Genomic DNA, 24971 nt, shown 5'->3' with positions numbered 1-24971 from the left:
ACTGGTAAACCCGGGACGATAGAATTTTTACAGGTAAACATGTGCTTGAGAACACTATTAGAAATTACGAGGAACTGCTTTAATCCTGGAAGCTAGGGCATAAAGAGTTGTGGGAATCTGTAACAAAATACCAAGTCATATAAATTAAATAAGAAACTTTAATAACAGAAGAAAAAGTTATCTGAATGAGATGGCGAGGCAGCTTAGCTTTTTGCCAACCAAACAAACTTTAAGATCAAATAGCATCATACTTTTTTGATTAAAAAAAGGGTAAAAGTACAGTATATCTTACCCCATGATAAACCTCTGCAATTTTCCACCAGAAGGTCCGTACTGAAAGGCAGCCAAACTTGACATAGGGACTTAGCACAGTAGTACTAGGAGTCAGAGAATTTGGTTCAGTTTCTGGCTTTTTGAAGTTGCACACCCAGACCTTTGGAGAGTTTTATGTTAAAATGTAAATGACAGAAAACCTTTTTAACTTATATATCTTAATGGAGATTAACATAAACAAAATATTCTGAGTCTAAGAATAACTAACATTATTAATTCTGTATGTATTATACTGCAAAAAGTACCCACCCACATGGGAAGTGAATTGCATTTAACAACGCGGAATAACAGTATTGGCTTTTCTTACATTGATCAGTAAAAAAAAAAAAAAGACTCTTTGTTGTCAATGCAAAAACAGGTCTCTACAAAGTGGTCTAAATTAATTACAGATACAAAATACAAAACGGCAAGCAATAGAGCAACTCGCCCTATAATTTAAATCAGTACTCATAGTTGAAAGGACACTGAAAAACACGAGAAACTGCAGAATATTTTCACTGTTTCTTGAATAAGACAATTTTAGTTGTCTATTCTAATAGATGACAGCAATGTGTTCTTGTTAGATTCCTACAAAAATTTCAAAATATTTTTTCTGATCATGACATTACACACCTTGAAGTATTCATTGTGTTTTAAATTACTGCAGAGACCATAGTTTTTATTTTCTCCATTTTCAGCAAAATACTATACTTACAGATTTCTGCATATATTCATCCAATCTACGAATAGCCTCAGTTTCTCCCCCTGGGTACAAATGGGGTCCAGCAGCTGCAGGGTCTAATCCTAGTTCTTCCAGAGTAGGTATTCCAAATTCTGTATCATGATAATCCGTGTAAGGTGTATGAATGCCTGTAGGTGAAGAAATACTTCATTAAATTCATCCCAAACTTATATAATTTTTACTAATACCATTGATTCAATTAGAATGAGAAACATATTACCAGTTTTATCAATATTTCAGCCTATCACTGTAAGATATCTATTATTATAATCCTTGGGATTCAATAAAACTAATTTAGAAACAAGAGTATCATAGTTGTAGAATGGCTATAACTGCTGCTTCACAGCCCTTGAGATCTGATCCTCAGCTGATTACTGCTTATGTGGAGTTTGTCTGGAGAGGTTTCCTCTAGATGCACTTGCCTGTTCCCATATTCCAAAGGTATGTATAGAAGGTTAATTGCAGAGCCCAAATATGCCCAATATAATGGATGGAACTGCCTCTCCAATACACCAAATGCTGCTAAAACAGGCTGGTGCTCCCCACAATACACTGGTAAAAATGGTAGTTGGCATGGAATAATGTACCCATAGCTTGTCTTATAAACAAATATGAATTATTTCTAACCTTACATGTTCAGATTCTTTTTTGTCATGCGTGAATCCATTTAGATTCAAATGACAAAAACAAAATGCTATGGTCCACTGAATGATGCATTTTTTGTCATGCTTCTCCTCTTAGCTAATGGGCTTGTTAAAATAATTATTAAAACTCTTAGAATATACATCTTTGAAGGACATAAATAAATTGGTCCAGGGAAACTTACAAAGAAAAAGTTATTACAACAACTTTTTATAAGGGATAAGAAAAGTATAGTATACAGTGCAGGTAATACAATAACACATATTGACAGGAGGAATAACCCAATAAAAGATGCCTTAGCACAGAAAAACACAAGGGATGAATGCTGCGAGGCAGTTATACTGCTCATCTTGTATTAGCTGGCCTTTCATAGACAAAGCATGGTACATATCATTCATAATATGATTCATATACAGTGGGATGCAAAAGTTTGGGCAACCTTGTTAATAGTCATTATTTTCCTGTATAAATCGTTGGTTGTTACGATAAAAAATGTCAGTTAAATATATCATATAGGAGACACACACAGTGATATTTGAGAAGTGAAATGAAGTTTATTGGATTTACAGAAAGTGTGCAATAATTGTTCAAACAAAATCAGGCAGGTGCACAAATTTGAGCACCGTTGTCATTTTATTGATTCCAAAACTTTTAGAACTAATTATTGGAACTGAAATTGGCTTGGTAAGCTCAGTGACCCCTGACCTACATACACAGGTGAATCCTATAATGAGAAAGAGTATTTAAGGGGGTCAATTGTAAGTTTAATTTTCTCTGAAGAGTAGCAACATGGGGGTCACAAAACAACTCTCAAATGACCTGAAGACAAAGATTGTTCACCATCATGGTTTAGGGAAGGATACAGAAAGCTGTCCCAGAGATTTAAGCTGTCTGTTTCCACAGTTAGGAACATATTGAGGAAATGGAAGACCACAGGCTCAGTTCAAGTTAAGGCTCGAAGTGGCAGACCAAGAAAGACTTCGGATAGACAGAAGCGACGGATGGTGAGAACAGTCAGTCAACCCACAGACCAGCACCAAAGACCTACAACATCATCTTGCAGCAGATGGAGTCACTGTGCATCGTTCAACCATTCGGCGCACTTTACACAAGGAGATGCTGTATGCGAGAGTGATGCAGAGGAAGCCTTTTCTCCACCCACAGCACAAACAAAGCCGCTAGAGGTCTGCTCAAGCACATTTGGACAAGCCAGCTTCATTTTGGAATAAGGTGCTGTGGACTGATGAAACTAAAATTGAGTTATTTGGGCATAAGGGGTGTTATGCATGGAGGAAAAAAGAACACAGCATTCCAAGAAAAACACCTGCTACCTACAGTAAAATATGGTGGTGGTTCCATCATGCTGTGTGGCCAGTGCAGGGACTGGGAATCTTGTCAAAGTTGAGGAAGGCATGGATTCCACTCAGTATCAGCAGATTCTGGAGACCAATGTCCAGGAATCGGTGACAAAGCTGAAGCTGCGCCAGGGCTGGATCTTTCAACAAGACAACGACCCGAAACACTGCTCAAAATCCACTAAGGCATTCATGCAGAGGAACAAGTACAACGTTCTGGAATGGCCATCTCAGTCCCCAGACCTGAATATAATTGAAAATCTGTGGTGTGAGTTAAAGAGAGCTGTCCATGCTCGGAAGCCATCAAACCTGAATGAACTAGAGATGTTTTGTAAAGAGGAATGGTCCAAAATACCTTCAACCACAATCCAGACTCTCATTGGAACCTACAGGAAGCGTTTAGAGGCTGTAACTTCTGCAAAAGGCGGATCTACTAAATATTGATTTTATTTCTTTTTTTGTGGTGCCCAAATTTATGCACCTGCCTGATTTTGTTTGAAAAATTATTGCACACTTTCTGTAAATCCAATAAACTTCATTTCACTTCTCAAATATCACTGTGTGTGTCTCCTATATGATATATTTAACTGACATTTTTTATCGTAACAACCAACGATTTATACAGGAAAATAATGACTATTAACAAGGTTGCCCAAACTTTTGCATCCCACTGTATATATATATATATATATATATATATATTTAGAGTTGCACCGATACTAGAAGAACATCCACCCTAATGGCAAAAACTGTACTTGCAATCTCCTCACATTACCATTCAGATTAAGTATTTGCTAAAAGAGGTGTGTTTATTACAAACTTCTAATTTTTGAGCTAAGATTGAAGAAAAAACTATACACTTTTTTGTATAATGGATCCATCCCTGATTTTTTGGTTATGCCAGCTTAATATTTTAACATGCAGATGAAAGCAAGTTAGCCCAATGGAAACGCTCAAAGGTAAAAAAATTAAAGATATATAGTGGTCCAGTCATATGTATACTACTAAGTGATATATACAGTATCTTGAGCCCAATTACATGTGATACTACATAGTCATTCAATTCAATTCCAACATCTTACCTTTGAGATCTTCACCTTTAAGAGAAGGTGCAGGCTTCTTAGGAGGACCTAATCTAGATAAGAGGCCCTGAAGCTTCACATAGGTAAGTGGAGGCTTTCCATTGTTCTCCAGAATAATCCTGATGAAAATAAAAAGGTATCAGCTAGAAATGTTTGTCAGCATAAAACACTATTTAAAAATATATACTTAGGGAGCACACAAAGTGTAGTATAAATGGATATAAGCTATTCAGAAAACAGAGACAATATGAAAAACCTTGGATACCACCAAATACAACAGAGAGAATTTAAATATCTGACTACTTCATATGGATGATAACTAATATTTCTACATATTTAGGTTTGAAAAGAAAGACGCTAGTATAGAGGCAAAACGTTAAATGTGTGTTATATAACTTCATAAACATCAAAATAAGTAATATTTTACTTTAACCAAAAAGCAGTTTTAGATATAAATAATAATCAATTTTAATACATAAAAATTGTTTAGAATGTAGCACACAACAGCAACAGCAGGCACGCGTAATCGTTGTAAATTGTAGCATTTAGCTTAGTTTATCAAGGTAGAATTGGTTGCTGATGGCTATCTTGACTTAATAATCAGAACAGAATTCAGAAGTTGTAGAATCATGGCTATTTACTTGGAGTGGAGATGGCTGAGCAGAGGAATTGGATATTGCAATGCTTTTCATTGATTTACTGTATAATGAGGAAAAATGTTGATATGTTTGTGCCATGTTCAGGCATTTTACCAAGGCTATATAGTGCCTTCTGTGGGAATGAAGAAGTGGTGTATTTCATTCATAATAGCACAAAAAATACATACTCCACATTTCCTATAACCAAGTATTAAACTCATTGAACCTTTCATGGTGTTACAGATAAAGTGTTCAGTACAATCTGCAAGAACTGTCATATTAAAAAAAATATAAAAAACAAAAACACACACACACCATACTGCAGCACAATACAAACCAGAAAGTTCTCATCAGTTCTTAATGATAGAAGTGCTCAAAGGCTGAATTACACTAATTTTAAGCAAGAACCTTCAGCTGAAAGTGCATGTTATATCTGGCTACAGTGCTACAGTCCTAACCAGCCAAATTTTCTTTCTGCCCGAGTTACATGAAAGCTGAACAAGTTGAAGAAAAAGAGTCTAATGTTCATATAATAAACAAGTGTTGCAAAAATCAGAGTATGTTTTTATTTTTACCCATGATTAATTAATATGTTTAATCAGCATTTGTGTATTACAGTTTAACAAATTATTGTTGTACATTTACCTCATAATCCAAATATATTTATGTAGCCCCAAAATAAAAAACAAAAAAAAGATTTTCATCCATGTGTATATTTACTATGTACCATAACAGAGTGTTTTTTCTTTCTTAAGATTTTAAGATTAAGTGGGGTGAATTGAGTCAAAGAGTTCGTGTTATTAGGTGTAATGGACTGACACATTTTTGCTTTGAAAAAATTTGATTTCAAATGTAATTTATTCAAAATAGAAAAGTAAACATCAACTGTAATTTATTACAAAATGGGGTCACAATATTATTTTAAAATATAAAAATAAACTAGGTGGCATGGTGGCGCAGTGGGTAGCGCTGCTGCCTCGCTGTTAGGAGACCCGGGTCCTCCCTGCGTGGAGTTTGCATGTTCTCCCCGTGTCTGCGTGGGTTTCCTCCCACAGTTCAAAGACATGCAGGTTAGGTGGATTGGCGATCCTAAATTGTCCCTAGTGTGTGCTTGGTGTGTGAGTGTGTGTGCCCTGCGGTGGGCTGGCGCCCTGCCCGGGGTTTGTTTCTGTGTTGGCTGGGATTGGCTCCAGCAGACCCCCCGTGACCCTGTAGTTAGGATATAACGGGTTCGATAATGGATGGATGGAAAATAAACTATTGTGATATTACTGTAAAGTGACACAAGTCTGCTTTGTCATTATCAACAACCAGTCAGTGTAAAAAGCCATTAAAAGGCTACTGATTTTTTTTTTTTTTTTATATCAGCTCCTTAACAAAAACAAAAAATAAACAAACACACACACAGTACAAATGGTAGCTGGTTAATGGTAATTTTTCAGAAGGGTTATAAAGTGTTCCCCTTCCTAGTGTTTGAATGCCTTGGGGGCCTTAAAATCTTAACTCTGTGATATTCTGGAGACATTGACTAAATAGGCTAAATGACCTGTTCTGAACAAATATTATATAATTTAACTTACTGATGAAAAAGTAACTATATAACATTTCATTGCAAAAAAAAAAAAAAATTACAAGCATACAATATGGTCAAAGATGCATTGTTCATAGTAAGTCCCCTACCTTTCTGTGTCATAAAGTGTATTGGAGACTTTTTGGATAACCTCGACACCGTGTTCTTTTGCAATCTCCACAACCTGAGAATCCCTCAGCTGGGCATAGGGTTCAGTGTCAATTTCAAATGTTAGCCTAGTCACTCTCCATTCTTTAAACAGGCGTGGGAATACTTCCACAGGCTTACCACGCACAAGGAAAAGTCTAGAAAAAAAGAATTACACATAAAACTTAAAGATCCAAAGATGTAAAGTATTCATTCTTTTTTCTATAGGTGATATGGATGCCCGAGTGTTCCCCGTGAGACGGATGTCATTGGTTTCAAAGTCGATTTCTATCTTGAGCTCACTGCTGCCAGGATAGGTTCTTGTTAGCTGAGGCTGAAAAATCGAGTTTAAAAAAAAAAAAATGAAAGGGTGGATGGTTAGTCCATTGATAATATAGACACTAGTCAAGAAAGCTTCCAAAGCATCAGACAGACTCCAGAGTTTAATAAAGTGAACAGCTGAAACTATTTCATAGCAACCGACTTGCTAGGGATACCTAAGAAAACTATCTTGGCATGAGGTTCACTTTTCACAGAGAGCGGATTCTAATCAACGGATGTCCTATTATTAGTTATTGTTTGTGGAGGATCTGTGTTTAACTGTTGTTCAAATGTTTTAATTATGTAATATTTTTGAAAGAAGAACTGAATGGAAAGTTAAAATCTCTGTTGAAAGCTCAAGGTAAAATTGATGGTTGCTTCAGTGCACAATGGAGAGCAGGACTGGAGCTTTACTGATTAATTATAGTGCAAGAGAACTATTAAATCATTACAGTGTGCAGAAAATGTAACCGAGAGGTTGTCTTTATTGTAATGGAAATAAGTTTGTTCACTCTGTGCACACAGATTAAGCCTTACATAATTCCTTTCCTTTTACAGTCAGTCACTGTCCAACCCGCTATATCCTAACTACAGGGTCACGGGGGTCTGCTGGAGCCAATCCCAGCCAACACAGGGCGCAAGGCAGGAACAAACCCCGGGCAGGTTGCCAGCCCACTGCAGGGCACACACACACACCAAGTACACACTAGAGACAATTTAGGATCATCAATGCACCTAACCTGCATGTCTTTGGACTGTGGGAGGAAACCCACGCAGACACGGGGAGAACCTGCAAACTCCCCGCAGGGAGGACCTGGGAAGTGAACCCACGTTTCATTACTGTGAGGCAGCAGCGCTACCACTGCACCAACGTGCTGCCTTCCTTTTACATTCATTATTTCTATATTAGAGATATTTTGCTTTTTTAACCTTTATGGTTAATTTACCCCAAGCAGCAGGAGAAGCGAGTTGGTGGAGCATCGGCTTGCACACGGATGCCTCCCCTGGCTTTTGGCTTAACTTGTATTGGGGATCCACTTTGCTATCAGGAGCGGTTGTTGGATGAGCAAAAGTGGAAAATATACAACATATTCAAGTAGAAGTAACCTCCCTCAATGAAAACATGAAACAGTAAACTAATCTGTAACTGAAGATTCTACAAATGTTTCTCTGTTTTTAAGACAGATGAGTTTGCAAATTCGCCAGCGATATCCAATGGGAGATTTTAAAATTTCAGACATTTGTGCAGTATGGTCTATTTGAAATACCTCGATGAAAATTGTACTTCTCAACGCAATTCCTTAAAGAATAAGTTTAGTAAATGTCAATACCAATACACATACACTGGTTTATATATCTCAAAGAAAAAAACAAAGACAATCACTAGTTATCTGTCACTGCGGTGGGCTGGCACCCTGCCCGGAGTTTGTTTCCTGCCTTGCGCCCTGTGTTGGCTGGGTTTGGCTCCAGCAGACCCCCGTGACCCTGTGGTTAGGATATAGCAGGTTGGATGATGGATGGATGGATAGTTATCTGTCAAATGAGGTGACTTTACTTTCTCATTTTCCAAAACAAAATAACGCACTATATGTTTCAATATCTTTAGCATCCTACTTAACCTACCAGTGAGTCTTCACCTCCAAGTCTATACCCTATCTTATCTGATAGGAGGAGATTGTTTTACCCAGAGTTCACTTTTGTCAATGTCTTTTTCTCATTCTGTCAGGGTTGAATTTTCCATGTCTCAGAACCTTCAGTTCAGGTGGATTTCTGTCAGTTCCCAACACACAACCATTAAGTAATACAGTGTATAGATTAGAGGGTTAAAAGAGTAAATTATAAAATGAAAGGCCTCAGAGGAAGCCAACAAGGAAATGTTTTTACATTGTAATTTTAAAAAAATTGTTTTAGGTTAGCTTGTGATTCAAAATTAGAAAGGTATGAATGAGTTCAGGTGTGTGTTACGGTGCATTGTGATTTAACAGCATCCCATCAATGATCACTTCCTCTCATATGTTGGATGCTTCCAGGATTTACTGTAGCACCCCTCAGTCCCTCAACGAATGAAATGGATAGACAGCACCTATTTTCCTGTGCCTCACATCTCACTGCCTACTAGGAATCCTGTAACAGAATGTACTGTACGTTGTGCGATACTCACCTAGAGTTCATCTTTCTCAAGCTGCAATCCAAATCTTTGAGAGACTCGATCAAAAACCTCCAGCGGTTAATGCCCACCTTCATGTTTTTTGGAAACCAGGGATCCAGGATGAAGATTGGTCTTATCTCTGCACAATCTTTAAGTGCTGCCAGCAATGCGGGGTTGTCATGAAGACGAAGCCCTTTGCGGAACCAGTGTATTGAGTTATGCTTCATGACTGTAATGATTCAATAAGAGAAAAATGAAGTACACAAAACTCAACTCAACTTGCTGTTTTAATTATTACTTCAAGTTAGTACTCTTACAGTTACACTGCTATCTGCAGACCTTTGATCCGTAAATTATTTGAAATAAAGGCTTCTACTAGATAAATAGAAGAAAAACTGTACGGTTTGCAGTTTTAATCATGACGTGCTTCCGTGTGTTACTCAATCCTGCTCCAGGGCAGATTCGGGTTTTTTGGTTTTTTTTTTGCATCAAAGGAGGCACGTTCATAAAAAAAACAGCGAATTCTACGTCTCCAGAAACGGTGGGTTGATGCTTACTTACCTCACTTAGCTGATTTGTTTTTTCTTTTTCAAAAAAGAATTCGTGAGCGTATACAACAACAGTGAGAAGTTAAAATTATTCACGTCGCATTGCCAGTTTCTGTTATGAAAGATGTGAACTCCGACATCTAGCCAATTAAAAGAACGCATTTGGGTGAGCTCACGATCCAGCCAATTGGTAGATCGCTACGTCGGGTGGTGTTAATTACGCGAAGCAGGGAAGGAAAAGCAAAATTTAGCATTAAGATGTTTTTTAACATGCGGTTACGTTTAGATTATGATTTGATGGAAAGTTATGGATTACATATATTTTAATTTTTTTTTAGCTTTTCATAGCAACAGCATTTTTAAGTAACGATTTTGATTTTAGCCCACGTTGCATTATTTTCAAATTTGCATCATCGCTCTCGCTTGCGTGACAATTGGGAGATGTGGTGAAAGTTTTTAAAGTATTTTCTAATAGCTTGATTTTAGAAAAAATTGAGTAAAAAATGTGTGCAAGAAAAAACACAAGAACCGGGGAACCTAACTGCTGTGGAGTTGTGTTTGAACAAGTTACCTAACAGGTCAGTGGGAAGGAAATTCCGTACCAAGGGACAGAGAAGAAGTTTTTGCAATATGTGGCACCCGCGTCAGTAGTCAATTTAAGACTTGCTGCGCCTGCTCGCCTGGCACTGAAGAGGATCTGCAATACAACGGCATAAAAAGAAAAAAGAAATCAGAATTCAACCAAACTCAGCAACGCCGCCTGATTCGCAGATTGGGCGCATTTCCGAAAAAGTAATAGCTTCAACTTTTGTTCGCGAGCATACATTTTGTGTGGAATGTAAAAGTTTTCTGTGTATTTCGGTGAGTCCAAAACAAGTAGTTAAATTCTCAGGTGGGTTATGGTCACATTGTTGTTCTTGTGCCACTATATTGTTACTTCAGGGTTTGATTATTATTAAGTACAGTATTTGTTTTCGGACTGGAGAAAGCCACATTATAGCATTTCCTAGGAATATATCCCTCACAACTTTCTTTCAGCCCTTTAATCTCTACAGCATAATTAGGACAGTATCGTATATAATAATTTGAAATTTAAGCATTAATCTCAGTTTTACCATCTTCTGACTTCTTTTTTTCAAAAACGTAACTGGTCCAAAATGATGATTTCAGGTAGTCTCCGGACTGAACGAAAAATAGTTGGTTGATAGGTGTCTGGGTGATCCTGTTGAGTTTTAATTTTTTATCTAGATTCCACTTTACTAATTGTTACTGTTTTACAGGATCAGATATAAATGAGCTTCCATCCCTTAATCTGAATTCTCCATGACCACTGCGTAATAAGTAAAATGATATCGACCACAGTATTAGCCTCCTAAAGGTCCTAGAATAAAGCTACTGTATATTGTGTACACTGTGATAGTATATCTATCTATCTATCTATCTATCTATCTATCTATCTATCTATCTATCTATCTAATAAATTGCTACTGGTTGTTTGTGTGTGTGCATGTGTGTAGTCCCTCCAATCTGATTGATCAGTTTGGCTTTTTGTGGCTCAGTGGTAGGGATGATGATTTCAGGTGAAGTTCAATTTTTGATTTGACAATTTTAATTAATTTTTTTTTTTTTTTGACAGTGCGCCGTTAAATACTAATGAGGTGCAACCTGAGTTGCCTTCAAAAGCAGAAAGTATTCACAAGAATACCAATGATGTTTTCACAGCAGGTAATGGGGGGCCTTCTACAGTTATTAGTAGTCAAAAAGCAGATAGGAAGTGAGAAAAGTGTCTTGAAATGACACTCTGAGAAGCAGGCTTTACTGGAAAGTGATTGAGGAAAGAAGCAACAGGTAAGAGAGGTTGAGGCATTCAAGGAAACGAAGGGCAGGTGCATGAGGAACACTGGGGGTACACGTAAGGCAAGAGGTATCAGGTATCAGATTTTTAAAACGTATTCAGTTACCTTCTTTAACAGGTAAGCGTAGCTAGTATAAAGTAAAGGGTGGCTTTATTTCAATGGTTCTGAGCATGTGCACAGTTGTGAGGTGTTAACATAAATTTGAAAGCAGGGAACCAGAAAGATACATGCATTATGGTGTATTCAAAAATGTTATCCATTGATCCATTTCATAACCTATTTATCCAGTTCAGAGTTGCAATAAGGCAGTGTTTATCCTGGCAGTGCTGGGTGCAAGATGAGCGCAAGCTGTCAGTCCATTGCAAATGTTGTTTAGTTTCTGGGTATAACCTGCTTATTTTGTTAGTGCACAGAAATATTCTTGTTTTTGTATTCTTAAACTGAATGAAAATTAAAAAAAAAATGTTACTAATTAAATTTTTATTTTTCTGTACTTTCTATATTGTGTCCAGGTCCATTTTTGAAATCTGAAATGTCTCTTCAAAAATATGGCTGGTAAGTTTGAAAGTTATAAATTAATTCCTGTGCTGCTCGAAGCTGTGCCAGCTGTTTTATTAACATCTGCTTGCCTAAAAAATTGTTACAAACATTTTAAGTGGTTTATTCTTATGCAGAGCCCAACAGATTTGAAGTAGGTTTTTAAAATCTAGCAGTGTTATGAGTATGAATTTTTACTGACATTTTATTTTTTTCCTAATGATTTTTAGGCATTTATATTCAAATTTTACAAAAGCAAAGGTTCTGTAACAGGAAACTGGTAAAATAAAATCAATTGAACTGAGTGAAGCCTTAGGGACAGATTTATTTATTTATTTTATTTTATTGAAATTACACAACATTCCATACAAATATAGGGTGGTCCAGATCTAATTGTGCAATTTTCATTATGCTATAACTTATTAAGTTTAATACATAGACAAACACCCGAAAAATCCCGGACTATCGAGAAGTGTGCGAACTGACAACATGAAGAATCGTCTTTGCGCCGAAATGGAATCGTCCCCGCATAAATCAAAGTCATCCAGACGATCTGCATAATTTAAATCTGGACCACCCTGTAGATCAATTTTACAAGAATAGGATTGAAAGCAAATCAACCCCCACCCCTGAGAAAGAGAGCATGGGCAGCAGAATAAAACTTAAATCTAGTAAAAATAAGTAAATAGATAAATTAATAAGTGAATATAGATGCATGGAGAAGAAAAAGAAAAAAAGGAATAGGGAGAGAATCTGCTTCCTCCGTGCTTTAAAAGCTTATTCTAAAATGTTATTGATTAGATCCTGCCAGGTTTTGAAAAATTTCTGCACAGATCCTCTAAGCCAGAATTTGATTTCTTCCAGTTTCAAATAGTATAAAACATCAGTTACCCACTGGCTTAAAAGGGGAGAGTTAGGATTCTTCCAGTTGAGCAAGATAAGTCTACGTGCCAATAGTGTAGTGAAGGCAATCACAGTTTGTTTCTCCGTCTCCACTTTAAGCCCATCTGGGAGTCCACCAAACACGGCTATTAATGGGTTAGGAGGGTTTGTGACACCAAGGCTGTCAGAAAGGCATTTAAAAATTTTGGTCCAAAATGATGTTAATTTGGCGCAGGCCCAAAACATGTGACCCAGTGAGGCTGGAACTTGATTGCAGCGTTCGCAGGTTGGATTTTGCCCTGGAAACAGTTTGGACAAGTGAGACAGATGTGCTGGATATATAATTTTGAGTTGAATAATTGAATACTTTGTGCATATGGCGCTCGAGTGAATTCTCTGCATTGCTACCTTCCACTCCTTTTCTGATATGGTGAGTGAGAGATCCTTTTCCCATTGTCCTCTTGAATTTTTGAAAGGGAGGGACTGTAAAATGGTTTTATATATTGCAGAAATGCTGTCTAAGTCCTTGACACTGATCAGTATATTTTCTAGCATAGAGGGAGGTGAGGAAAATCAGGCAGGTTCTGTTTAACAAAGTTTCTGATTTGAAGACAGTGAAAGAAATGTGTTGCTGGAAAGTTAAATTTAGAATGTAATTGTTTGTAGGATGCAAAGATGTTGTCTATGTACAGATCTCTAAGTAATTTTAATCCCAAATCTTTTCCAGATATTAAAAACTGCATATGTATGCGAGGGTTGAAAAAGGTGGTTCTCATGCTGAGGGGCCACCAATAAAAGATTCTCCATCTTAAAATGCTTCCTACATTGGTCCCATATTCTGAGTGAGCCTTGGGGATAGATTTAAATTTACTGGGTAAATTCGTATATTGCTTCATTTAGCAGAAAGTGACTTACAAATAGGGTCAACAAAACCGAGTGAACATTAGTTAAGAATCTTTTATGAAAATTTGTTAAGACTGGAGTCTAGACCTTAAAAATAAGCAAAGGTTCAACCAGTTAAAGCAGAAGACTAAGAACCTTACCTTAACTACAAAAACAGCCAAGTATCAAAAGAAACCATTAGCAATTAGGCAAACATTCACAAGATAGGAAAGTATTCAAATGATTCTTAAACACACTGAGGGAGTTTGGATGGATATGGGCAGCTCATATTACCAGCAAGGATCCACACGTAAAAAGAAATGTAAAGTCTAGATTCAAATTTTAATTCTCTCTTATAGCAAGAACACACAAATCCACCCACTTTTATTTTAAGACAGTGTTTGATCTGCATTAAATTTATCTTGAAATTAAATAATTAAGATTTATTTATTGTAACTTCTGTAATTCCAAGCACCATCCAGTGTTGCTAATATATTAGACAGAGCATTAGTTTAGTATGATGGGGACTGCTGGTTGAATGACATATTTACAGTATAAGGTATAAGGTCATTATGAACCTGCGGTGAGACTGAAATTGTGATCATTTGTTTTCAGGCCCAAACTACTTGGACACTAAACTACATACATCAGAACGGTTGTTGTTTAATATGACTTATTATGTTGAGTGTAACTTGAACTTCATTTTGATCTTTTTCTCCCAGTCTTACTATTGATAATAAATTAGGACAACACTGCCTAAACAAACTCTTTAAAACAACTGTACTGTCTGATTCTATCTGTACTGTATATTGGTGTTTTCTACACAAATAACTTTTTCTGCTTTAATTTATTTTGTCAGGTTGGTTTCGGAGAATTCGGGAAAAGTTCCACAAGGATGTAAAGTCAAGTTCCAAACCTACTGGATTTGCATCTTCCTCTTTGTCCTCAGGCAATAATGAATCTTTTTCTGCCACCCATGGTGTTTCCATACCACCAATCTGCTCTCCGCAAAAGCCGAAGCTGACTTGCGCGGCCCGCTGGCAGCGGGATTATGACTTGGGTGTATTTCACAGTGAGGATGATCTCCCTGAGGTTCAGCGCCTTGTGTCATATCTTGAAGGACAGCCTGAAGGCATTCGTTGTTTTTTGTATCTAAGGGACTCTATTCCAGGTGGGGCCATCCCGAGCGAATTATGCCAGGCTGTGGGGAGTAGCCACTGCTGGGCACTTTTTATCACTAACAGCTTCTTACAGGACCCTTGGTGTAGATACCAAATGAATCAGGTGTTGGCCGAAGCACCGATGCCCGATGGCAGAATCATCCCCATTCTTCTACGACTGCCACGTTCAGAGTATCCTCGGGAGCTTCGCTTTTTCTACCATATCAACATTACTAGAGACCAGGAGAATGGCTACCACAAAATTTATATGGCAGTGTTACAATGTGAGTATATTATTTTTGGCAGAGTAGCTGATGATGTTATCAGAGTGATAGGGTGGGGTCGACCTTTGGAATTCCAGTGTATATCACACTAGATAGTTTTATAAGTTCACTCTCTCCTCCAAACCATATTTCACTCGAGATACCCACAGCAAAAATAATAAATGCTGATAAATATTTTACCATCAGTTGGTTTTTAGCTTGTCCATATGCAGTTTCCAAAGATTTTGCCAAATTTTAATACATCTGCTTTGATATGCATTATGGTGTTTTCAATGGAGCCTCTGATCGGGGCTCTTGAGAGACTGAGCGAGGAGTCTGAGTGTCTGGGCTTGTGAGTGTCCTGGATAAAAACCAAGATCCAGGCCTTTAATAACCTCTTGGGCACAGCCATCAACAGGGTGTCTGTTTGCGGAGAGAGTGTTGACCTTGTTGAGAGGTTTACATACCTTGGTCACTGGTGACTCTTCGTATGAAGTCGGTAGATGGATTGGCAGAGCATTGGGGGTCATGAGGTCACTGGAAAGGGGTGTGTGGAGCTACCGATATCTATGCAAAGGGACGAAGGTCCAAGTCTTAAGAGTCCTGGTGCTTCCTGTCTTGCTATATGGTTGTGAGACATGGACGCTATCCAGTGACCTGACATAAAGACCTGGACTCCTTTTGTTACTGTGTCTCTTTGGGGAATCCTTAGGTACTGCTGGTTTGACTTTGTGTCGAATGAGCGGTTACTCATGGAGTCCCAAATGAACCACATTACCTACATTGTGAGGGAGCATCAGTTTCATCACTACAGCCATGTGGCACAATTCCCCGAGGGTGATCCGGATCGCAGGATCCTCCTCATTGTTGCGGACCCGAGTGGCTGGAGCAGGCCAAGGGTAACGCCTGGCTGCGGCAGATAGAGGGTCATTTCCAGAGTGTGGGACTGGACAGAGTGTCTGCCTGGGGGGTTGCCAGCCAGGATCCCGAGCTGTTTTTGTCATGTGTTGTGTGCGGCAACTCTCTGTACCAGTGCATGCTCCCTGACCTGACCTGATAAAAGCAAAATCAGTCCATAAAAAAAATCTGAATTTCATATAAGCCACGGTAATTCGAGATGTTCATAAGAAATGCAATGATTTACTTCACAAGGAAGAAGTACATAATAAACAAGAAGAGCTGTATCAAATATTTGAAATATTAAAATGTGTGCTTCAATTTAAACAAAATTTAAATATTCTCGATTCTAATAGAAATGTATGATTTCTTACCATCTGAAAGTTCTCCATAAAGGCCTAGATCCCTACTAAATAATCAAAAATAACATCTTATTTGTAATCACTGACCTTGAAATAGTCTAAAGTGATACCCAGAATATTATGGTTGAAATTTTGTTGTTAACGTTCTAGGAGGGACTCTTAAATGTCTAGAACCACCATTAAAGAATCAAATATCAAAAATATTATCATATTCATAATCAACAAAATAAAAAAAGCATAAAGCGACACTTCACGTGCCTATATTAATGATCCTCATTTTTTACAAGTTTTATGAAACTGTCACTCCTCACATCCCATTAGGAGCTGAACCCTGGCGTCTGTTAATGTGGCATGCAGAAATTCAAGTCCTTCTGATTAGTTTACCCTTTCACAAAAGTGTAATATCCTGCACAAAATATGGTCCAAAAATGGCCTATACATGAGAGGGATTTTCAGGTGAAGTGGGCAAAAAAATGGGGGGGTTCCCCAAAAAGTTCAACATCTTACATAACTAGACATCAGGATGCATTAAAAAGTAGATCATATTGGGGGTTTTCTTGTACCTGTGTTTACACCAGACAAAAAATACACGATTTCAAAGTGTTCAAAAGTATTTTTCAAGAATAGAAATAAAATAGAATTTCTGACAGTCATGGATTTAGGTGCAATTTGACACACAGCTCGCCTCAGTCTGCTAATAAAGTGTGTTGTGTAAGTGCCTCTTTTTGATAAAGGCAGAAAAACATTTTTGCGTGGTCACATACTTTGTACATTCCTTTTATTCTTTATCAAATTTTTTTTTTTTTTTCTTTTCAGTTTTGGAACAACTCTGCAAAGAGGACCACCCTACAGAAACAATTCGTACAAGCAGTCAGATGTGTGGCTCTAGACTGGTTCAAAGCCAGACGACTGCAGCAGAAATCACAGAGTCAGAATGTAGATTAGTGAACCTCGATGATCCAGTCACTGTGTGTCTTTCAGACATGACAGCCACTGTTATTGAAGATGAGAACTGGGTGTCAGAGTCAGTCCAGGCCAGTGAAAAAGTACAGAATTCCATTTAAGGACAAGAGTTTCCCTACTACATCTTCTGTGATCACAGGTTAGAAGTTCAGCTACTATCAGAAAAGGAATAATGGAAGTAAATCATCAAGTGGTCTTGTTTAAGTTTTCTTTGCTTGTTTCCTGATGATTTCTTTTTATTCAACTCAGTTTTATTTCTCCTTGTATGCTGTGCCACATAGTAATCTGAACTAATTTGGAATGTTTACTCATTGTAGCTATGCCATAATATGTGCTGGTGCTTCATCCAGGGTTGGTTTTGGCCTAACCGTGTGTCTGATATGGCCTGCCATGCATGCCCTTTAGCGGACTGGCATCCAGTTCTGAATTAGATCCTGCATTATGCAGCCTAGAAGTGTCCTATGAAAGATACATGGCAAAAGTTGATTTAAAATAGATGGATGGTTTTGCACATATGCAACTTGGCAGACACTCTTCCTCAATTCCTAAATGTTAACTGTTTACTTTTTTTAGAAAATAAATATATATTTGAAGTTCAACATGCAGAGGGTCTCATAAATTACTTTTTCTAAATACTGGCATAGTCTGTCTCCTAAATTAAATGTTTTCTTTAATAATTTTCTTGTGCCCATGTCATATCCTGCCGTGTCTTACCTAAACAAGATGCCTTTACAAATATAATTCTAGCAAAATGATTTGCATTCAGTATTTTTGATACTCTTTGGAGCGGCACCATTACTTCTTTTTTAATACATGTGCTCATTTTTCCATCCAGTAACATTGCTTACCCACTTAAGGATCATGGGTGGCTAAAACCTTTCCATTGTTATTTATAATGCTGATAACTTCTAAATTTCAGGCATAAATGTTCAAGGTTTAATGTGTTGAAAATCAACGGCTAATATGATTTGACGACTTTCTGCAATTATTACTGCATTCACATCAAATTGAATTAACAAAAAAACAGACTTTAACTTGGAAAAAAATATTCACATCAGTCTCCTGAAATATTAGAAATTTGAGCTGGTCCAAATTTTTGCTGGATGCAGACCTTTACAATCATATGGCAAAAATGGCCTTCATGGCAACTATTAAAGAAAATAATTCCACAATTTAAAGACAATGTATCATGTTTATAAAATAATCTATTGCCTGAAATTCATCTTCTTTAGATTAAAGGAATTGGCATGTTTTATCATACTTATGGAACCACCCACTGAGTTTTGGAAATAGGCTAACAAGCAGTACAAATAAAGTTGTGTACAGTTTCCTGTTAAATTCTTAAGTGTCATTTGAAACCCTGTATCCCTCTCCCAGCTAAAGTGCCACAGTATTGCAGCAGTTGGTGCTGCCTCATGGATCTGGCATCCTGGATTCATATCTAATGTTCCATTGTTGTCCATATGGCATTTATATGTTCTCTCTCTGTATTTGTATGAATTTTCCTCCTGCATCCCCAGATATTCAGGTTTGGTTAGCTGGTAAGTAAACTGGCCCTGTGTGTGTGGGCCTCCTGAATGACTGGCACACTGTCTAGAGTTGGTTCCTATCTAGTGCCCAGTGTAAATATTAAAATTGATTTTTTTTTCATCCACGGATAATGGTTCACTGAGGGGTTAGATCCCTAGTAAAAGATCAAAAGTAATACCATATTCTCAATCCCTGACCTTGAAATAGACTAAAACGATACCCACGTGATAATGTTTGAAATTTGTTATTGTAACACTGTCAGAGTGGCTCTTAAAGGGCTAGGACAGTGGCGTGGGGGATGTATGGCATCAGAGGCTTTAGCCCCTAAAATACTGCATCCAGCCCCTGAACTTTTTGTCTATCCTATTTAAATAAGCTCCTGATCACTGCGCGAAAGGCTGTCTCCGATTTTATACATTGTATATATAAATCGCGTAACAAGTTAGAACCCCTCTCTTTTTCGATTTCATACTCCATGTTCAATAAAAAATCGCGAAATGGTCATTAGGGACAAAGACCCCACCGCACTTCATTTTTTTTTTAAAATCCGAGTAATTCGAGTAAGTCTGTAAAATCACAGAGACCTCTGCAAATCCTAACGATGCACCAGAATAAGGACCACCGGTAAAAGAATCAAATATCATATTCTTGTTTGGCAACCTTGAAATGACGTGAAACGGAACTCCGCTGCCTACATTGCCAATCCGGGTTGCTACTTGGGGCATGCATGTCCTGATCGTTTTTGCAGAAATGCATATTAACTCATCATCATAAGGGTGTAATTTCCTACACAACTTATAATACAATAATGATTTTTGCGGTTCTAGAGGGGCGGGGGTCACGAAAAGCTAGTCGCTAGTTGAATGGTGTATCATATGTGCGGTTTTCTCTTTAGGATGAGTCAAGAGGTGCGGGACACGCAATTTCAAAGTGGTAATCAGCAATTCTTATGAACATAATTTTTTTTTTAATCGGTCGCATTTAGCAGTAGAAATCACTTATCCTTTTTGAATGTGTAATGCGAATTACAGCTACAGTTCAGTTCGAAACGGCTCCAAAAGAAAAAGTGAAGCCTGTGACCAAGCAAAGGCTTCCATCCAGCGGAGGCGCTATAACGAGATTGTATATCTTTTGAAACTTTACGTCATTCATACGTGGGCGATTTGAATGGACACAAAGAAAGAAACGAACTATCTGGAAATGGCAGAGATGGGGAAACGTGATAGAGAAGAAGATAACAACAGAAATGAAGCAGAGAAACGATCCAAAGTGGGGGTCGATGATCAGGTGGAAGGGGTTACAGCTGAGCAATCAGGCCTAACACTGGATGGCTTTTGCACCCAAACCGTCCTGCGCGAATCGGCTCGCGAGAAAACCATCTTCATTCACGGCAAGGTGCGGCTCAACAAAGGGCTTCGGTTTGGAGCACATAGAATAAATTACTCTTGTGTGTGGCTTGAGACGATGGCGTAATAGTGGTCCTACTGCTGCTACCGCAGCCTCACAGCTCCAGAGTTTCAATCCCCACCTTTTTCATTTTTGAGCATTGAATGTTCAGGTTTATTTCTCCTCTGGTTATTCTCCGACGTTCAGAAAACATTCAGGATGGTACGGTTCGCAGCTCTAATCCTGGTTTTAACTGGCTTCAATATCCGGATCACTTCTGTTTAATTTGTACTGCGTTTACTTGAATGCTCCTGGAAGCATCCATAAAATTACGCGGGGACCGTGCGTCGGTCAGTGTGTCTAATGTGTCACCAATAGAAACACGTTCCAGTACGGCCATGATGACGTTTCAATCTCTGATTGGATTCTGTACGTCACCACGTTGATGTCAACGCTGTAGTTAAATCTTTTCCCGTCTGGAGAGAACTGGAAATAATTTTAAAACAGGCGTTTAAGTAGTACAGTTCAATTTTAAAACAGGCGTTTAAGTAGTACAGTTTTATTTTGTACAAAATGGTGTTAAAATGCACAGCATTGCAAGTGAATTTCAAGCAAATTCGATTGATAAAACTGGCTGGAGCGACCTGTAAGAGGATGGGAGAAGTTCGCGTTGTTCGCTGAGCCGTGCAGCTAGTTGATCTGTCCTGATCTGAAAAGTGTTCTTTGATCGAAAGGACGAATGAATAACTGGTAGTTTTTTTACGTTAAAGCAGGTATGCAAAGAAATATTAGCATGGTGGAATTCCTTAAATTCACTGTGCATTTAAAATCGAATTTGTTTGACATTGAAACACACATTTTCTTCTTCGTTCGTTCGATACCTTTATAATACAGTGAATTCAGAGGCAGTTTTTATCAGCAGGTCAATCAACAGCTATTCGTACTGACCAAATCTAAATGTTGATAGCATATTATATATGTATATATGCTGAATTCAATGCATGGTATTAATTTTTGTCCCGTTAGAATGCCGTCTTGGAGCTTATGGAGGGCACCGTCTATACCATCTGCTTGATTTTAAGTACAATTTACGCATAAACAAAATCTATACAGTATTGAGATTAGACTAAGACCTCTGTTTCTTTAAACAGCCGCTTTTGGAGTAGTAATCAAAATAGTGGACACTACTGTATATTAAAAATAGCGATATTTGAAAGAACCATAACAGCAGAACACATCAGGCTGAAACAAAGGTGAAGTCAGTTGGGTCTAAAGAAATACTTGAATATCAGTAAAAATGAGAACAATGGAAGGAGAAAGCAGGTGGTTGAGGGTTTAGACCTTAAACCCTGAGGTTATGGGTTCATATCCCGCTATTGGCAGTGGGTGACCATGAGCAAGTCATGTCACCTGCTTGTGCTCCAACTGGAAAACCAAAACAAAGTTACCAATTGTACTTCAAATGGTTTAAGGCATCTTTAATAAAGGTGTAAGCCATATAAGTAAATGGAAGTGTAAATTGTAATGAACTCCTCGCAATAAAAGGGTTGTAAAGTTTGACATCTACATCTGTAACACCCTAAATGGATCATATGAAAACATGGTGATTGTTCCCTGCAATGTTTACATTGTTTATGGCTCCCTGTTGTAAAGATAAAGGAAATGTGTTAATAACAAAATTTAGAGAAGTTTATACCAAAATTCTTGCAAGCATTATCAAATGTCAGTAACCTATACGTTGGTCTGTCAAACAAATGTGCTTATTTAGAATTATTATTAGACCGGTGAGTGAAGGTAAGACATTTACTGTTTTTTTAATTTACTTTTTAGTTTATGTAATACTAAGAGTATTTTGGACTTTATGGATTTAAAATCGTAGAATAGCAGATATGCAATAAATAACTGAATACTGTATAATGAATAATCCAATAACCCTGTTTATCAGTTTTCTGAATTTGTTTAAATTGATTAGGATGATGGAAGGCTGGGGCCAGTTTTTTTTTTATTTTTAATTTTATTTGATATACTTTGTTAATCCCTGCGGTTCATTTCAGATACCAAACAATATGCCCTAAACCATAATAATTTCAAGAAAGCTGAAAAATTAATGTCAACCAGCAAACACACCAGATATCTGTAGTTATAATGCATATCTAGTAAAATATATATTTATTGTGTCATTAGTTTCCTGAACCCTGTCGAGAGAACAAGGTAACTTGGCGCCATTAGCAGAAGCTTAGCCAAAGAGCTGATTTTGGTCAGCTGGCAACACTCAAGGCCTAAAAATCAAATATTAAACTGTAATCTTTTGACAGTTCAGTTTGCCAGTTTTGATGAGCTCAGCTCCTTCCACATTGTCTAAGTCCTAACTAAAGCTCTCTTCTCTAAAATATTGAATTAAACAATAAATTGGTTTGTTTTACAAAAGTTTTAAAGTAAGCTAAAGTTAAGCAGTAGTCTTTTGACTGATCTTAAGTACAATTAGGATTAGTGACATGGTAATATAATTAAAACATTTAGTCATGTAAAGAAATGTGTATTTTAACATTTATCTATTTTATATATATATATATATATATATATATATATATATATATATATATACACACACACACTAAATGTTACTAATTTTACTATATAAAGAAAACACAAGTGCTAAAAATAATTACAGAATCACCGTAATTCCCTTTCATGACTAAAGATAGTTAGAAAAAATTAAATTTTCCATTTTTTGTTCTGAAGAATTACAATTATGAATAATGTGGAGAATCGATTGAGTCGGGTATTCAATTTTAAAGAATGAAGGGAAGAACAGAATCTCTGTATTAATGCAACTGGTTTCTAAGACCTGTTTAATTATCGACAATTGTTCTATAGAGGCTATTATACATTAGAAAGGAAAGAAGCTCATGTATTGTATTTGGTATTACTCTCATATCAACTTCTTTTATTGTATTTTGCTCTGTTCTTTAATAAATAAGATAAAAAATAACCTTAATTTTCCTCTGACTCTTGTGTGATGTCTTGTCGGGGGGTGCTGTTAAAGCAGATTAAGGGTGTGAACTACATGATCACAGTTGCTCCAGCCTATAACAGGTAACCAAAGCCCCATCTCTGGTGGTAGACCCAGAGGTCTAGAAGTGCTCGGTGATCTTTAAGGGTCCTAAGAACTGGTCATCATTGTGGAGAAATGGGTATAATGGATGTCCCCAAAGTCCTGTCTGTAGGCATCCTGTGCAGTTTAAATTGGTTGCAGGTGATGACGGGGCCCATTTGATTTAAAAGAAGGGTCACATCGGTAGGCATAAACAGATAAAGGGCAAAAATTAATTTCACATTATTTAGAAACATAATGTTTCAGCTATAGTAATTTGTAAGGACTTGACAGATGAAACAGACGTATGTTTCTAGGTTTAAAGTTGTGTAGTAAGATTGCACCACAGACCCCTTTGGCACTGTATCTTCCAAAATCATGTTTGTCACTCAGATGGTTTAAATACTTTTAATATTGTGGAAATGTCACCTTAGGGAGTAGGATGGCACATGTTTACGGCTCGGTGGCTCAGATCAGTGGAGTTGTAACTTCACATGTTGACCCCTGAGCAGAGTTTTAATTTCATCTTCTCTGTTGTCAGCTAGATGTATTTCAGTTCGTTCAGTTAGTAGTTTTAAAAGTTTGTCAGTGTTAAACAAATTGTAATAGCACTGTTTCTGTGTGTTCAAGGTCATTTGTGTAAATGATGTGTCGTTTAAATATTCTGTTATTTTATGATAGCAGGGCTCCTTGGTGGTGGTGTGGTCGTGTTGCTACCTTGCAGTAACGAGACTGCGGGTTCACATCCTGGATGCTCACAGTGTGGAATTCACACGTTCTCCCTGTGCCTGTGTGGGTTTCCTCTCAGTGCTCCAGTCCGGTCCCACAGACATGCAGCTTAGGTGAAGTGGCATTGCCCGTGTGTGTACAGTAAATGTGTCTGTGATGGACTGGCTCCTTGTCCGGGTGGTGTTCTCACCTTTGACCCCCAGTTGCCCTGTAACCCTGCCCTGATAGGTGGGGAAGGAAGACGGATGAATGGGTGGATTATTGCTGTAAACCTAATGTGCGTCCCTATTTGGTGGAAAGCTCTATACAAAAATAAACTTAGTTGAAAATGTGCATTTACTGCAGTTACTATTAGCCCAGCCAGTTGGATTGTAAGCTGTAAGGATTTGATTTTGTTTCTTCCTTGTGATGTATAAGTAGACACAATCAGCAATGTTTTTAAAAGGGTGGCCATTAATTGTTAATTTTTTTTTTTGCTAAGGTGAAATCGATTTGATATTAATCTTTCTGCATTTTAATCTCGCTTAAATGTCAGTGGTAGCTCTCTGGTGATACCAAAAATTAATTTAAGGCTAAAGTAAAATATTGAATAAAATGTCTTTGCGTGTGCAGTTTCTGATATGATAAAAGGTAACTTCCTCAGAAGTACAGTGTTTATTTTGAGTTTATTCCATAACTGCTTGTTGATCTTTAGTTTCCTTTAGTGTATTGTTTTGGGCGCATACACTTCACACTCAGTGTCCCTTTCTGTTTCTTAGATGGGTGGAAGCACACATGAGGGACAAGAAGCAGTGCTAATCCTGGAGAAAACCCCCTTCCGGGAAGAAACCCTCGGTGAACTGCTTAAGACGTCTGATCTGAAGTTGCAAATGAGGAATGACATCTACAGCACCTACCATTTACTCCCACATGCTCACCTAAATG

The 24971-nt window shown here is 37.5% G+C and overlaps 3 protein-coding genes across 10 annotated transcripts in view; 2 read left to right on the top strand and 1 right to left on the bottom strand.

Annotated features, from left to right (window-relative positions):
- cry5 (cryptochrome circadian regulator 5) overlaps positions 1–9629 on the bottom strand; it is a 19765-nt gene extending 10136 nt beyond the window's left edge. Inside the window, exons 1-6 of one of the 2 annotated variants that reach the window (XM_039764074.1) lie at positions 9520–9629; positions 8971–9187; positions 6452–6646; positions 4134–4252; positions 1028–1182; positions 293–433 (exon numbers count right to left, since the gene is read on the bottom strand). In XM_039764074.1, coding sequence (XP_039620008.1) covers positions 293–433; positions 1028–1182; positions 4134–4252; positions 6452–6646; positions 8971–9185 — 825 coding nt within the window. In that variant the 5' untranslated portion in view covers positions 9186–9187; positions 9520–9629. Of the gene's footprint in view, positions 1–292; positions 434–1027; positions 1183–4133; positions 4253–6451; positions 6647–8970; positions 9188–9275; positions 9374–9519 lie in introns of those variants that run through there. The other variant, XM_039764075.1, reaches the window with a different exon arrangement.
- On the top strand, positions 9466–24884 carry LOC120535904 (toll-interleukin 1 receptor (TIR) domain containing adaptor protein). 7 transcript variants are annotated; one of them, XM_039764080.1, is made up of 5 exons: positions 9483–9499; positions 11143–11231; positions 11875–11917; positions 14523–15107; positions 17162–17913. In XM_039764080.1, the coding sequence occupies exons 3-5, from the start codon at positions 11911–11913 to the stop codon at positions 17407–17409; spliced, it is 840 nt and encodes a 279-aa protein (XP_039620014.1). In that variant the 5' UTR covers positions 9483–9499; positions 11143–11231; positions 11875–11910; the 3' UTR covers positions 17410–17913. The 7 variants fall into 7 exon arrangements, with proteins under 7 accessions (XP_039620018.1, XP_039620014.1, XP_039620016.1 ...); XM_039764082.1 differs by lacking the exons at positions 9483–9499; positions 11143–11231 and adding exons at positions 9731–10367; positions 24806–24884 and having other exon boundaries at positions 17162–17447; XM_039764079.1 differs by lacking the exon at positions 9483–9499 and adding an exon at positions 9732–10367.
- dcps (decapping enzyme, scavenger) overlaps positions 19965–24971 on the top strand; it is a 51959-nt gene continuing 46952 nt past the window's right edge. Inside the window, exons 1-2 of the mRNA XM_039764076.1 lie at positions 19965–20233; positions 24806–24971. Of these exons, the coding sequence (XP_039620010.1) occupies positions 20006–20233; positions 24806–24971 (394 nt within the window). The 5' untranslated portion in view covers positions 19965–20005. The remainder of the gene's footprint in view (positions 20234–24805) is intronic.

The sequence above is a fragment of the Polypterus senegalus genome, chromosome 9 (assembly GCF_016835505.1).
Source record: "Polypterus senegalus isolate Bchr_013 chromosome 9, ASM1683550v1, whole genome shotgun sequence".
Classification (NCBI taxonomy): Eukaryota; Metazoa; Chordata; class Cladistia; order Polypteriformes; family Polypteridae; genus Polypterus; species Polypterus senegalus.
The sequence above is the reverse complement of the archived record's forward strand: the minus strand, read 5'-3'. Positions and strand labels throughout refer to the sequence as shown.

Bases quoted from the DNA above. Each gene is read 5' to 3' on its own strand.
- LOC120535904 (XM_039764082.1), top strand. The intron at 15,108-17,161 runs GTGAGTATATTA...TTTTCTTTTCAG, and splicing joins TTATATGGCAGTGTTACAAT to TTTTGGAACAACTCTGCAAA.